General features: G+C 44.3%; 2 protein-coding genes across 3 annotated transcripts in view; both read right to left on the bottom strand.

Annotated features, from left to right (window-relative positions):
• Positions 1-3,217, bottom strand: part of ZNHIT6 (zinc finger HIT-type containing 6) — a 66,531-nt gene extending 63,314 nt beyond the window's left edge. Inside the window, exon 1 of the mRNA XM_090048572.1 lies at positions 1,258-3,217. Coding sequence (XP_089904698.1) covers positions 1,258-3,119 — 1,862 coding nt within the window. The 5' untranslated portion in view covers positions 3,120-3,217. The remainder of the gene's footprint in view (positions 1-1,257) is intronic.
• A 1,103-nt stretch (positions 3,218-4,320) lies between these two features.
• The window catches only part of COL24A1 (collagen type XXIV alpha 1 chain), a 270,456-nt gene continuing 260,832 nt past the window's right edge, over positions 4,321-13,944 (bottom strand). The window contains exons 54-58 of one of the 2 annotated variants that reach the window (XM_090049548.1): positions 12,990-13,055; positions 11,986-12,154; positions 10,150-10,259; positions 8,001-8,216; positions 4,321-6,084 (exon numbers count right to left, since the gene is read on the bottom strand). In XM_090049548.1, the coding sequence (XP_089905674.1) occupies positions 5,938-6,084; positions 8,001-8,216; positions 10,150-10,259; positions 11,986-12,154; positions 12,990-13,055 (708 nt within the window). In that variant the 3' untranslated portion in view covers positions 4,321-5,937. The remainder of the gene's footprint in view (positions 6,085-8,000; positions 8,217-10,149; positions 10,260-11,985; positions 12,155-12,989; positions 13,056-13,944) is intronic. The other variant, XM_090049547.1, reaches the window with a different exon arrangement.

Genomic DNA, 13,944 nt, shown 5'->3' on the forward strand with positions numbered 1-13,944 from the left:
TGAGTATACCCACAAAGGGCCGTCCTGGAGCAGCTGGAACGGGCGTCATGTGCAGCACAGTCTGGCTGGGAGCGTGTAGTGTGTATTCTAGAAGCACTATACACAGTGCCTGCCAGGTGCCACATATGGTGTCCACTCTTAACATGCCACACATTGCACCTACTCTGATAGCTCTGGGGCTGCACTGCACATGGCAACACCTGCTCCAGCTAATCTGGGATCTGCTTACATGCAGCACTTACCTCTGCCACATGCAACATAGGTCTCAGACTAGCTGGAGCACGTGCCACGTACAGCAGGTCCCAAAGCCTCTGCCACAAATGGCTCAGCCTGGTTGGGGCAGGCGCAACACACAGTGCTGCACTTACTCGGTCAGTCTGGGATGCACACTATACACACCTGGCTGGGTTGCGCTGCACATGGGGCCATATGAGTTTGACACTCCTGCTATAAAGTAGGGGTTTCTCAACCTTTTTGAGACTCAAGACACTCCACAGAAAATGCAAGCTTGCAGTATTCACCCATGTTTCAGACTAGAGAAAATAAGCAACTCTTCTGTTGCAAAGAACTCTGAAAGACTGCAACAGATTGATGTTTTGGATACCACAGGTTCCAATGTGAAATCTCTAAGTTTATCTTATGAACCATGTTTGCACACTTAGCACTATGTGGCCTCTCACAGAATTCTTCAAAAGATCTCAAGGCACTGTGGTTGCTACGGGCCCCTGGTTGAGAATCACCGCTAGAGGTTTAAAACTACTAGGAAGATGGCCCTGTTTGCAAGCTACAGAATGACCCACAGCTTGTAAGCACCCTGGTAAAGAGGCCCACCCCGTCCTGTTTCTGTGCAGCACCTCACACCTTTTGACAGTACTAGAGGCAAAGGGCAGTTTGAGTGCACAGGACCTGCCTGTGCCTGGGGCATGGTCACAGAATGAGAACACATTCATCTGCCCCTGTGGACACGCAGCCCTGTGCCCACAACAGAAGGCATGGCGTAGGTCAGAGGCTGGATCAGGCATGAATCAGCCTTATGCCCTTGCAGGCAAAAGGCTGAAAAAACCAAACTGCAGGAGATGTAGGAGGTACCCACTGGGACCAGGCTGGACTGGGTAACCACCACACTTGTGGGTGCAGATCTCACGTCTTCACCCCCGACCAGCCCAGCGGGACTTGGACAGCTCAGCAGCACCCATGGTGCATGGGGGGAGTGCAGGGGGGAAGGGAGCAGCTGCTGTCACAGCTCTGGATGCTCACCTCTGCAGGGACAGCTTCCCATGGCTGTGTGCTGGCTGTACAGCGCTGCCTGGACCACGCTCTGTACCCAGACCACTGTGGCTTGCTGCTGCCTCCACTGCCGCTGGCAGAGAAGCCACCTTTGCCTCCACCTCCTTGGGAACCACTGCTACTGCTCCTGTCTGTGCCACCAGGAGAGCTGCTGCTGCCACTCCTGCTTCCTCTGCTGCCACCAGGGGTCCTGCTACTGTCTCTGCTGCTATGAACACAGAGGGAGATGCCTCTGGAGATGTGCCTGCCTCTGCCTCTATCTCCACTTCCAAGGGAACTGCTGATACTGCCAAGGGAGATGCCTCCAGCTCCACGGGAACCGCTGATGCCACCTCTGCCTCCAACTCCATGAGGACCACTGCTGTTGTTCCTGCCTCTGCCGCCAGGGGAGTTGCTGCTGCTGCCACTCCTGCCTCCTCTGCTGCCACCAGGGGTCCCGCTGCTGTCTCTGCTGCTATGAACACAGAGGGAGATGCCTCTAGAGATGTGCCTGCCTCTGCCTTTATCTCCACTTCCAAGGGAACTGTTGATACTGCCAAGGGAGATGCCTCCACCTCCACAGGAACCACTGATGCTGCCTCTGCCTCCACCTCCATGAGGACCACTGCTGTTGCTCCTGCCTCTGCCGCCAGGAGAGCTGCTGCTGCCACTCCTGCCTCTGCTGCTACGAACACAGAGGGAGATGCCTCTGGAGATGTGCCTGCCTCTGCCTTTATCTCCACTTCCAAGGGAACTGCTGATACTGCCAAGGGAGATACCGCCACCTCCACGGGAACCGCCGATGCCGCCTCCGCCTCTAACTCCATGAGGACCACTGATGTTGCTCCTGCCTCTACTGCCAGGGGAGCTGCTGCTGCCACTCCTGCCTCCTCTGCTGCCGCCAGGGGTCCCGCTGCTGTCTCTGCTGCTATGAACACAGAGGGAGATGCCTCTGGAGATGTGCCTGCCTCTATCTCCACTTCCAAGGGAACTGCTGATACTTCCAAGGGAGATACCTCCAGCTCCACGGGAACCGCTGATGCTGCCTCTGCCTCCACCTCCATGGGGACCACTGCTGTTGCTCCTGCCTCTACCGCCAGGAGAGCTGCTGCTGCCACTCCTGCCTCCTCTGCTGCCGCCAGGGGTCCTGCTGCTGTCTCTGCTGCTATGAACACAGAGGGAGATGCCTCTGGAGATGTGCCTGCCTCTGCCTCTATCTCCACTTCCAAGCGAACTGCTGATGCTGCCTCTGCCTCCACCTCCATGGGGACCACTGCTGTTGCTCCTGCCTCTGCCGCCAGGGGAGCTGCTGCTGCCTCCACTGCTGCCAACACGGAGGAAGATGCCTCTGCTCCCCTCTCCGCCCCTACAGGACCCGCTGATGCCGCCAGTGCCCCCAGCGCCAGGGGAGCTGCTGCTGCCACTCCTGCTTGCTCCAGGGATCCTGCCGCTGCCTCCACTGCTGCCAAAAGAGGACACGTCTCTGGAAATGCCTCTGCCTCCACCGGACCCGCTGATGCCGCCAAGGGAGACGCCTCTGCCTCTACAGGACCCGCTGATGCCGCCACTGCCCCCAGCGCCGGGGGAGCTGCTGCTGCTGCCTCCAGCCTCGGCACCAGGGCAGCCGCTTGCACCCCTGTCTCCACGGGAACCGTTGCCACCGCCAGGAGCGCTGCCTCCACCTCCACCTCCACGGGAAAAGCCAGCCCCGCCGCTGCCACCTGCACGGGCATCGGCGCCTCTGCCTCCTCGGGTGGAGCCTCCGGAAAAGCAGCGCCAGCCCCCGCCTCCACGTCCACAGGAGCCACCGCCGCTGCCACCACCTCTGCCTTAACGCAAGGAGCCTCCGCCATGGCAGCCGCCGCCGCCGCCCCGCGTGGTGTAACCGCCGGTGCCGGATTCTACACCCAGCTGCGGCGTTTGCGACACGCAGCGGCGCTTGGCGGCAGCGTGGCGCCCTCTGGCGGGTCCAGCCGGCTGCTGCCGGCTGGGCGGGGCTACGTCTGCCGTCACCGCCCCCGCCCGCTGCCGGGAGGCGCCGCAGGCGCCTGCGGGAGCGGTCCGCCCGGCGGGGGTGGTGGGCTCGGCGTGGGCTGTCGCGCGCGGAGGGAGGCGCAGGCCTGCCCCGGGGGGGGGGCCCAAAGCTGCGCCGGGCGTGGTGCTCCGGGGACTTCCCGCAATGAGGCGGCGGCGGGCGCTCTGTACGGGGTCTTTCCCCTGAGCCATAAGGGCCTTTGCTGTTGGGACTGATATAGTTTAACTGCTCAAGTGTGTTTCGGTCTGTCAAAATAAATATTTTTGCAAAAAAAAAAAAAAATTAAAAAAAATTGGTTAACGTGGACACGGAAGTGAGGCACTGAGGTGGCTCCTCAGGGTTAAAAGCCCTTTGCAAAAATACAACCAGTAACTACCTCGCAAAAATATTTGCACCTCCTCGGGTTGAGGGGTGTTGAAGAACCTGGTTCATCAGCTACAATAACACTTGGAAGCGGGATAAGCATTGGGTTGTGGTGTGGTTACTGTTAACTAACTTGTTAACATGTAAAAAGGCATTTACTCTTTTAACACAGCGCTGCCTTTGGGAAGCAGAAACACCAGCAATAAACCAACCACTGAGAATAAGCTGTAAAGGTTTCAATGACAATGAGGCCCCTGCTACACGGCACATCCCCTGCACCCGTCACTGGTCCATTGTGTAATAATTGCAGATGGGTGAGGTGCACTGTAATTATTGCACCATAAAATGACTATCCAGGTATAAAGTAAGCCAACCAGCTACAGAGTTAGTGCTCAAAAATGTGTACTGGTTTCTATCCAGTGTTCATCTGAACGTGTAGCAGGGCCCTCAGGAGAATGATATCAGTAAAAGTAGAGAGAAACAACAGCTTGTACAAAGCTTATCATTCTTCCAAAAAGCAAATATATACAATACGATCCCAGTTGCACATGTGCAATGATACTGCTTTTAAAACATTGAAATGGCAGTTGAAAGACTGAATCAACTTCTCCACTTCCCTTAATATATCATTCTTTATTTTGTTTCTTTACATTAGACATATTTCATGGTTTTTAGGGAATACAACTGATACTTCAGCAGAAGGATTAAAATTGGAGGAACGTGTATTTTTGTGTTCTAAAATGACCTTGCACTATCCTGTATGCCCATGATTGATATTATATATCTATAGATATCAATATATATATCAATAGCTATAGATCTCTATATATGTATATGCTTCCCTTGGTAATAAAAATAATTTGCTACAATAAGAGAGTCCATGTACACTTCTCATGGTTGCTGAAAACAAGAGGAACCAAAATAATAAACGAGAAACAGTTATTTTGAAGCACATTTTATTATAGTTGGGTAAGTGTGGTCTACTGTGGATAAACATGGCATACATGAATTGCTGTTTGAAAACTCTACCCTTCAAGTACAGTGAGGTATAATTTTGCTGTGTGTTACTGAATGAACATTGCTTTGATAACAGATGCTGCAATAGTGTTTGCAAAGCCTTTTAGAATTACAGTTTAAATGGCAGAAGTAATTTTGTTCAAAATTGAGGGTTGAACAGTTTAGGCTCAATTTAATAACACAAAACTGAAACTGTCCAATAATATAATGAAAAATGGAATTTCTGAGTTGCTGAAATGATTATGATTATCATAATTTAACAACAGCTCTTCATAAGACATGCTGCATTAAAAATTTCAACAAGTTACAAAATATATACACAATATATCCCCTAGACGCCGTTGGATGTTTAAAATAGTTAACCGCAGGACAGAAATCACAGACCAAAACTACTGTATGCAGCTTTCCTACAATTTTACAATGGCTAAAAAAGCTGTCCAGCCCATAAGCACCATATACAATGTGCTGTTTCATGCCACTTTCACAATAATAAACATTTTAAAAAATTCACATAAATAATGGTTTTGCTTGTAACAAAGTATGTGACCAACAATTTAAAATAGGTACTCTTACAACAGAAACATATCTTGATGTAACCAGTACATACAGTCTGAAAGAGAAAAAGGAAATCAAATAATATCTACTTAAGCCACAAGCACCTTGTGTTAAGAAGAGCACCAGGCAACACAAACAGGAAACACGTAAGAGGTAGTGTACCATCTGTTCAGATGATGTGTCCACAGAGGACTATAATACAACTTTGTGTTTTAAAAAAAACCTTTATTGTACTGTGGCATAATTTACTCTCGTATGTAAGCTATTGCACATTTGGGAGCATTAGCCAGTATTGCTCCTTTGTACTGCATGTCTCCAGCTTGCTTAGGGTGTCTCGTACAGTGCTATTAAATAGGTTGTTGAGAACACTAGAAGTCCCAAAGAATTTCTTGTTCAGGTATATAGTGCTGAGTTCCAGGGAATCATACACGAAAGCACCAGCCAATCTTTTAAAAAATTAAATACTTTTATCAATGTTGTTGTAGTCTATTTTAAATGCCATTTCTCCTTCTTAGGAGGAAGCCTTTTTCTTCCTGAGATTCTTTAAGATACAACTAACAATTTGCTTTAAAATGCTTCCACAGTTTCAAGATGATTTCAGCTTAAATTCATTTTTCTTAAAACTGCCCCCCCACAAAACCCTACTTGTTGTCTGCAGCAATTCCACCATGATATGATACACCAGAGCAGAGTCAGGAAGTTCAAAGAAAGCACACTGAACCACTTTCTAAGAAGTGCTGTTGTCCTGGTTTAAGATGAGGAAATGCATGCACTTGAACAACTGGAAGCTGGTCAGTGTCCTGAGTGTGAAAGTAGAACTGTGTCTTATGCCAGTTGCCATCTTGGATCTGGAATGCATAGAAGTAGAGGATTAAATATATATCAGCAGGTTATTTCATAACAGAGAGAATCTGGAATGCAAAAAAATCAGAGATACAAGTGAACATACCATATTTACATGTATACCACATGCATTTTCCCATCAAAAATTGGGATGCATCTCTTATTCTGTGCCAGAATTGAAGAATAGGGACCCTGCACAGGGATGAAATGCACTGCTTGGCATTAGTTTTAACCCTTTCACAGACACTGCTGAATTGACAGCAGCTTCTGGCTCCTCAGCCAAAAGTTACTGTTAATATGGCAGCAGCTGTGAAAGGGTTAAAGCTAGCTTTTACCTGAGCGGTGCTAGTCAGGATTCAGCCATGCAGTCAGGATCCCCTGTGGTCAGGATTCAGCCAGGATATGCCTGGAAAAAGTATTTTTTTCTTCATTCTGCCTTCCCAAAACAAGGCGCATGTATTATTGGGGTGGGGGAGAGAGGTATGTGACATGTAGGCAACCCTTCTCCCATCAGTGCTTGCAGGACTTCTGTAATTTTACAAAGGCTATTTCCCATGCACTGATAGAGAAGCATTTCTTAAAAGTCTAACTTACTATAAGTACTGATGAAGACTTGAACTGAGACAAACATACTTGTCTATTCTATAGGCTCCATGGCTTTAAGGGGTATTTTTAAGAATTATGGGGAACAACCTTTATCATGAACTTTGTTTTGATTATTTTTTTAAATCTCAATAATATTGTTATAAAATGTATAAAATAACAATATCACTTTGTCTTCAGCTGAAAAAGTTGCGGGTGTAGCCACTTCTTTCTTGCCTAACTGGGCAAAGTAGCAGTGAAGATCACTTACAAGTGAAATTCCTGTAAAGAGTAATGTGTAAAAAAATCCTGCAGGAAATTGCATAGTTTTAATGTAGGAAGAGAGGACAATTTCACAGAATCTCACAAGAAAATGGCACTTTTCAGTAGGTGTCCTATGCACCAATACAGGCTGGGGACTGATTGATTGGGCAGCAGCTCTGCAGGAAAGGACCTGGGGATTACAGTGGACAGCTGCAGCTGAATATAAGCCAGCAGTGTGCCCTTGTTGCCAAGAAGGCTAATGGCATACTGGGCTGCATTGGTAGGAGTGTTGCCAGCAGGTCAAGGGAACTTGTTATTCCCCTCTATTTAGCACTGGTGAGGCCACATCTGGAGTACTGTGTTCAGTTTTGGGCCTCCCACTACAGAAAGGATGTGGACAAATTGGAGACTCCAGCTAAAGGCAACAAAAATGGTGAGGGGGCTGGGGGACATGACTTATGAAGAGAGGCTAAGGGAACTGGCCATGTTTAGTCTATAGAAGAGAAGACCGAGGGGGGATTTAATAGCAGCTTTCAAATACCTGAAGTGGGGGTTCAAAAGAGGATAGAGCTAGACTGTTCTTAGTGGTGGAAGACCCAGCTTGACAAAGCTTTGGGTGGGATGATGTAGTTGGCGATGGTCCTGCTTTGAGCAGGGCGTTAGACTAAATGACCTCCTGCCGTGCTGTTAGCAAGTGAGAGAGAGAGAGAGTGAGAGAGAGAGAGTGTGTGTGTGTGTGTGTGTGTGTGTGGGGGGGGGGGGTGAAGGGGACTGCCCCGGGTGCCGAAGCAAAGGGGCACCAACAGGCAGTGCCTAGCTGGGGCATGGTAACAAGAGGGAACATGGGATCTAATGCTTAGAGCAAGAGCCCTGCTCAAATGCAATTTCTGGTATATACTCTGGATCATATCAAATAGCTGACACATTGACATACTTGTAAATGACGTGAAAGGAAGTGAGCTTCATGTGTTGAATAATATCTAGATGACACATATGTACAAGCATACAAACAAGTTTCACTGAGGAAAGGTTGGTAAATTCCGCCGTGAGGTTAATGATACCAGATTGTATTTACCATGCACTCATCCAGAAGCACCTTTGGTTCAAGTAGTGTATTTGCTTTAAACACGTGACCATTCCATCCCTTGAAACTAACAGATGTTTTCTGGGCACCTGCCTCATTTATTCCCCATACTGGTGTGTTCAGACAGTGAACTGTGATGGTATGGGTTGCTTCTGAGCTCAGTAAATGAAGAAAATTCATCTGCACTTTTCCAACTCCAAACTCCAACTAAATAAAAAAAAAAGAAATGTGCATTGATAGACATGAAGCTGTATCGTGTACAACGGCGAGAATGCAATTAGAAAGACTTGGCATATACATGTGACATTGATACTGAATATTATCTCTATTCATTAATGGGGAACACAAAGCAAAGTGCACATCTCTGGCTTTCTTCAAGAAGTTTGTTGGTTAGAGAGAAATTTGGAATCCATTATTAACATAATAATGATTGCACATTATTGTATACAAGTCTATATAATGCATACCTTCTCATAGTAGTATCATAGTAGCTAGGGTCGGAAGGGACCTGAGCAGATCATCAAGTCTGACCCCCTGCCCTGGGCAGGAACAGATGCTGGGGTCATATGACCCCAGCCAGGTATCTATCCAGCCTCCTCTTAAAGACCCCCAAGGTAGAAGCAAGTACCACTTCCCTTGGAAATTGGTTCCAGGTCCTAGCCACCCTAACTGTAAAGTAATGCCTCCTGATGTCTAGCCTGAACCTGCTTTCTATCAAGTTGTGGCTGTTATTCCTAGTTACCCCATGTGGTGCCCAGGGGAACAGGGCATCTCCTATTCCCTGCTGATCTCCCCTGGTGAATTTGGAGATGGTCACCAGATCCTCCCTCAGCCTTTTCTCGTGGAGGCTGAATAGGTTCAGGCCCTCTAGTCTCTCCTCATATGGCCTGCCCCGCTGCCCCTTGATCATGCAAGTGGCCCTCCTCTGGACCCTCTCAATGCTAACACTTTTAAAATGAATTTTAAACAATAATTACTTAATGGTTACAACATCACTATAGTGCAGGAAAAACTAGGTAGCTGGCTTTTTTTTCCAGATGAGGAAACTTCTTGTATAAGTGATTCAAACAAACACATGCACAAAGTCAGTTGGAAGTTTTGGAGCAGAGTTCAGAGCGCAGAACTTCCTAACTACCATTCATTGTTCTGCTCGCACTATATCACTCAACTGTGGCTGGAGGGATTGTAGATCATTAGTAATGCAGATCCAACAGACTTGGTTGCTGGACAGCAATAGAGCATGCTGGGGACTCAGCTGGCATGAAGGCCCAGGTCCTCCCTGAAGACAGAATCCCAGTGGATCCACACTGTTAGGGGAAGACTGTGGCTCATTCAATTAGAAGGGAACACCCTCCCCGCAACTCTCCAGCCCCTAGTATGCTCACACACCTAACAATAAAGGAGAAACTCAGTGAAGGGAACCTCTTGGGTTTTTCTTCCAACGGACCATCTCTCTCACAGCACCGAAGATGCGCGCGCGTGTGTGTGTGTGTGTGTACACACACACACACACACACACACACACACACACACACAGAGAGAACATTAAATTGGTTTCTTTAAGATTTAAATGTAAATTAAAATATATGAACATGCATTTCATGACAGGAGGAGAAACTGCTTTGTACCTAACAATTTAGTTACATGGTCAAGAGCAGCAACTCTTTTGTCAATATCATTGCAATGTTGTCAGTATTACTAAAAGTGGATTTTATCTGTCTTAAATGATGGCTATTTAGGCTGTCTATATGCAATTCTGAAATGTTTTTACATTTTGCATTATTAAATTTTTCAAAAAGTGCTAAAATAAATAAATGGACACTGTAGAAAATACATGGGTATACTCTGTCTCCTACCATCTTTGTGACTGCTGAAGTGGATAACACAGTGAAGGGGGACCATTTTAAATAATATAGCTAAAGAATATATAGAATATATACTCTTTCTATAGATGTATAGAAAGATAAACAGGGAGATATACAAAAGTAGAAACATTAAACAATTGGATTAAACAGAGACCAATCTAATTTATGGCAAAATTAACAGGCCAACACTTATAAAACTGGCCAAGGTAATCGTTAAGTAAATTATTATTCAGAGTTAAACACAAAAGCATATTCCACTGAGAAGCAATGCCTACCTTTGTCACAGAGACAGGTGATAAACATGTCTGGCCACCAGCAGTGAAGTTACAGAAAACCTCAATGGCATCAGAAGGACAGCCAATATTTGGGTCAATCCAGTATTTGCCTAACAATTTATAATCCCAGAGAGAAAGGAGAGACAAATACAACTGCTGTTAAAGAATGCCAACTTTCCACAATTTGGGGTAAATGTTAGATTACTAAATTTAGATTGGCTTTGACTAGAGTTACCCTGTGTTTATAACCAGAAGCAAAATGTTTACACCAAGGTACAAAGTGGATTCAGTGGTTTCATCTTCTTTTTTGTGTCCTTTTCAACATACACATATATGGAGCTACGCTCAGTAGTCATGTGGGTATTTGTGTGTCCACTTTGCACATGTAGCAGGATTGTAAACTGCGTCTAAATGCCAAAAATAGCAGCTGTGTGGCCAGAAGTCTTCCATTTGAATGCATAAAGTGAAACAATAATGCTGTTACTACTTGGGCCAATATGACCAACTCTATCAAGCTGCAAATCCTGAGGGTCTTGGTGTAAGCAGAAAACCCTAATTTATCAGCATAAAACACATCTTGCATTCAGCCTGTATACTTCAAATTAATGAAAAACATAAGGATTTGTACCAGTTTAAGCAATATAAGACAGTTCTGTTGAAGTACAAAGCCCCATGAATGTGGTGTTAGGAGTTAGTGTCCTAGTGTTAGAAAATATATTTGTAATTCTGAAAATATCATTTACCTCCAAATTTAGAATAATAAATCTGTGACTATTGTTAACAGGTACAAGTAAATGTAACATGGTAAAAGGCAGAGGAGGTAAACAGATGGACAGATTAAAGCTTGGATTTTCAGAAGGACGTGAAGGAATTAAATATGAATGAAGCTGAATGAATGGAAATGAAATTCAGTGGGTGTTGAGTGCCTCACTTTCTTAAGGATTGGAACCAAGAGTTCTAGTTTTTTCTGTCTTTTTGTCTCAGACCAACACAACTGCCAAGTACACCCCTGAAACATGGAAGATGCCAAATTTTAGCCGATCTTGGATTTTAAACTTCATTGCAGGACAACAAGGAAGTTTTTTTACCTCCCTGCCTGCCATCTGACACCTCCAGGGAAGGAATTCTACCTGATCAACATATCAAAGAGCTACTTAACACAGTTCACACACTCTCATTGACTGGGAGGGACAGCCTTCCATCTTCAGCTCCCTCTGTGCAAAAATGAAGTTTATTTCCTACCCAAGGGGACTTTTTACCATCTTGTACCATCTACACTTTTCCCAGAGTCTGACAAAGGCATATTGATCCTGAAAGCTTGCAGAAAAGGACAATTTTCTTGCCATTTTCCAGTTGGTCTAATAAAAGGTATCATTTTAGAACCAAAGGTTCTCGTTTTTTGTATCACTTTCTTAAGATACTTTGATATTTCCAGGCTAAATCTCTAAGCCTTGTTTTCACCAGCTACACATCGGATGACTTTAGATGAGTTACTCCTGCTTTACACCAACATGAACCATCCTTTCAATAATCAAGTGCAAATTTGAGATTGTTTTAAAGATGTTGCCACTCATTATGAGTTCATCTCTGAGTGCTAGCAAGCTGGAATAACCTGGAGGCAGCATTTTTTTTTTACCACCCACAGACACCAAATCAGTTTCAGATAGTGATATGATTCCAAATAATATTCAGAAATACAAAAATATATCTTTATTTTAAAGATGTTTTATCTTTATAATGCCACTCATTAAATTTTATTCTGAAAAAAATTAACACGTGGAAAGAACATAATCTAACTGTAGTGACAGTGACGATTTGAGCAACACAAATACTCACCATCTGACACTTTCCGTTCACAGTTAAGCAGATCCCTGCAGATGCGTGCTGGATTATCTCGGGTGCCAAGGGGGTTCTTGATACTTTGCAGTAAGTTGCTAAGGTAGTGTAATGTTTTGAATATTTCTGCACTGTGATCTAGAAATGTTACTTCAGTATTCTGGTACCTCTGTCAAGGGGTCATTCATTAGCAATTGTGTTACCACAAAGAAATACCATAGCAATAGCATATGCAGTTAAATTAAGTGCCCATTGAAGATCCAGAGAGAAATAAAAGGTGTTTGTGATACATGCAGCCATCCAGATATGAAGTAATTAAGAATGATTGATTCACATTAAAACAAATTAGTACATTAAAAAATACATATAGGAGCAAAGAAAATGGAGTTGAGTTAAAAATCATGCAAATACGTTGTTATAAAACATTGACATGGAATTTGAAAACAGAAAAAAAGAAAAGAAGAAAAGAAATTAAGATATTTAATAAGTGATGCTTGCATTCTCAAATTTTGAATAGTAAAGTCAAGCCTTAGGGCCCAATCCTTCAAATATGTACAATTACACTTAAATTTATACATGTAATCTCAATGGGTAAACAGTCAATGGGACTATATAACTACAAGAAATTAAGATTACATATAAGTATTTGCTGGATCAGAGCCTAAATGATTCTCATCTTCAGGTATGAAGTTGAAGATATAAACCTCATATTATATAATGTTGTATAATATTGTATAATGCCTTTCCTTCATTGTTAATCATGATTAAACAACAGGATTACTATGGGGTTTAATTTTTACTTTGACATAAGGTATACTGTGTTCTATATATCCAGCTGCATTTCTTCATACTATACATAATTTTTTTCTTCCCAAAATACTCTCTGAATTTTCAATATGTTTAAAATAAAATCTTTGTAAAGGATCCCTGTTTTGGCCTTAAATGAACTCTTTTTAATTTGGATAGTCTCTATGTGCCAAGGTAAATAATGTAAAATATATTACCTCCATCTGTAGTGCAGCATTTGATTCGATCAAGGCTTGAATAGCAGCATTGATGTCCATTTGTTTCTGCATTACAACAAAAATCTTTTCAGAGAAGCAGTAATATCAATAGAGAATATTCTACAACTAAGGTTGTAAATTTTCCTGGTGTTGCTGAAGGAACATATTGGTTTAATTGATGGATCCTATACAAGTCTCTGGGGAAAAAACATAGGTCAAATAAGGTATACTTATCTCAAAAGACAAAAAAACCTATTTCACCAAAATATTTAAGGCATTTTTATTATGTTAGTAAAATACTTTGCAACCACTGATTCGCATACTGTTTGAATTCTTATTTTTAAAAAGACAAAACCCTCAGAAAAAATGGAAGAATTAAATGTCTAAAATGATTACAGAGGTAAACATGTATCACTTTAATTTCTTTTCACAAGTATATTCCTGAAAGAGAATGATAGTATCAATAGCAATAATGTATTGGCCCATAGGCTCCAGATACAAGTAGACCTAGACAGGATGGCACGTTGGGCAGAACGGAACCAGATGAGGTTCAACACAGCGAAATGCGAAGTGCTGCATCTGGGAAGGAAGAACCCCCAGCACACCTACAGGCTGGGCATTGCTAACCTGACTAGCACTACAAATGAAAGGGATCTGGTGGTGACAACAGACCCCAGGATGAATGTGAGCCAGCAGCGCATCTCCAGTAAATCCAAAGAAGTGATTCTCCCACTTCACTCAACATTGGTGCGGCTGCAGCTGGAGTATTGTGTCCAGTTCTGGGTGCCGTATTTCAAGAAGGGTGTGCTAAAGCTCGAGAGGGTCCAGAGAAGGGCCACCCGCAAGATTAGGGACTTTCATGGCAAGGCATACAAGGAGAGGCTGAGAGATCTCAGACTCCTCAGCCTAAAGAAAAGAAGGCTGAAGGGACCTGATTGCAGCTCACCACTATATC

Source organism: Crocodylus siamensis, chromosome 5 (genome assembly GCF_052110815.1).
Source record: "Crocodylus siamensis isolate JL-2025a chromosome 5, ASM5211081v1, whole genome shotgun sequence".
NCBI classification, from domain to species: domain Eukaryota; kingdom Metazoa; phylum Chordata; order Crocodylia; family Crocodylidae; genus Crocodylus; species Crocodylus siamensis.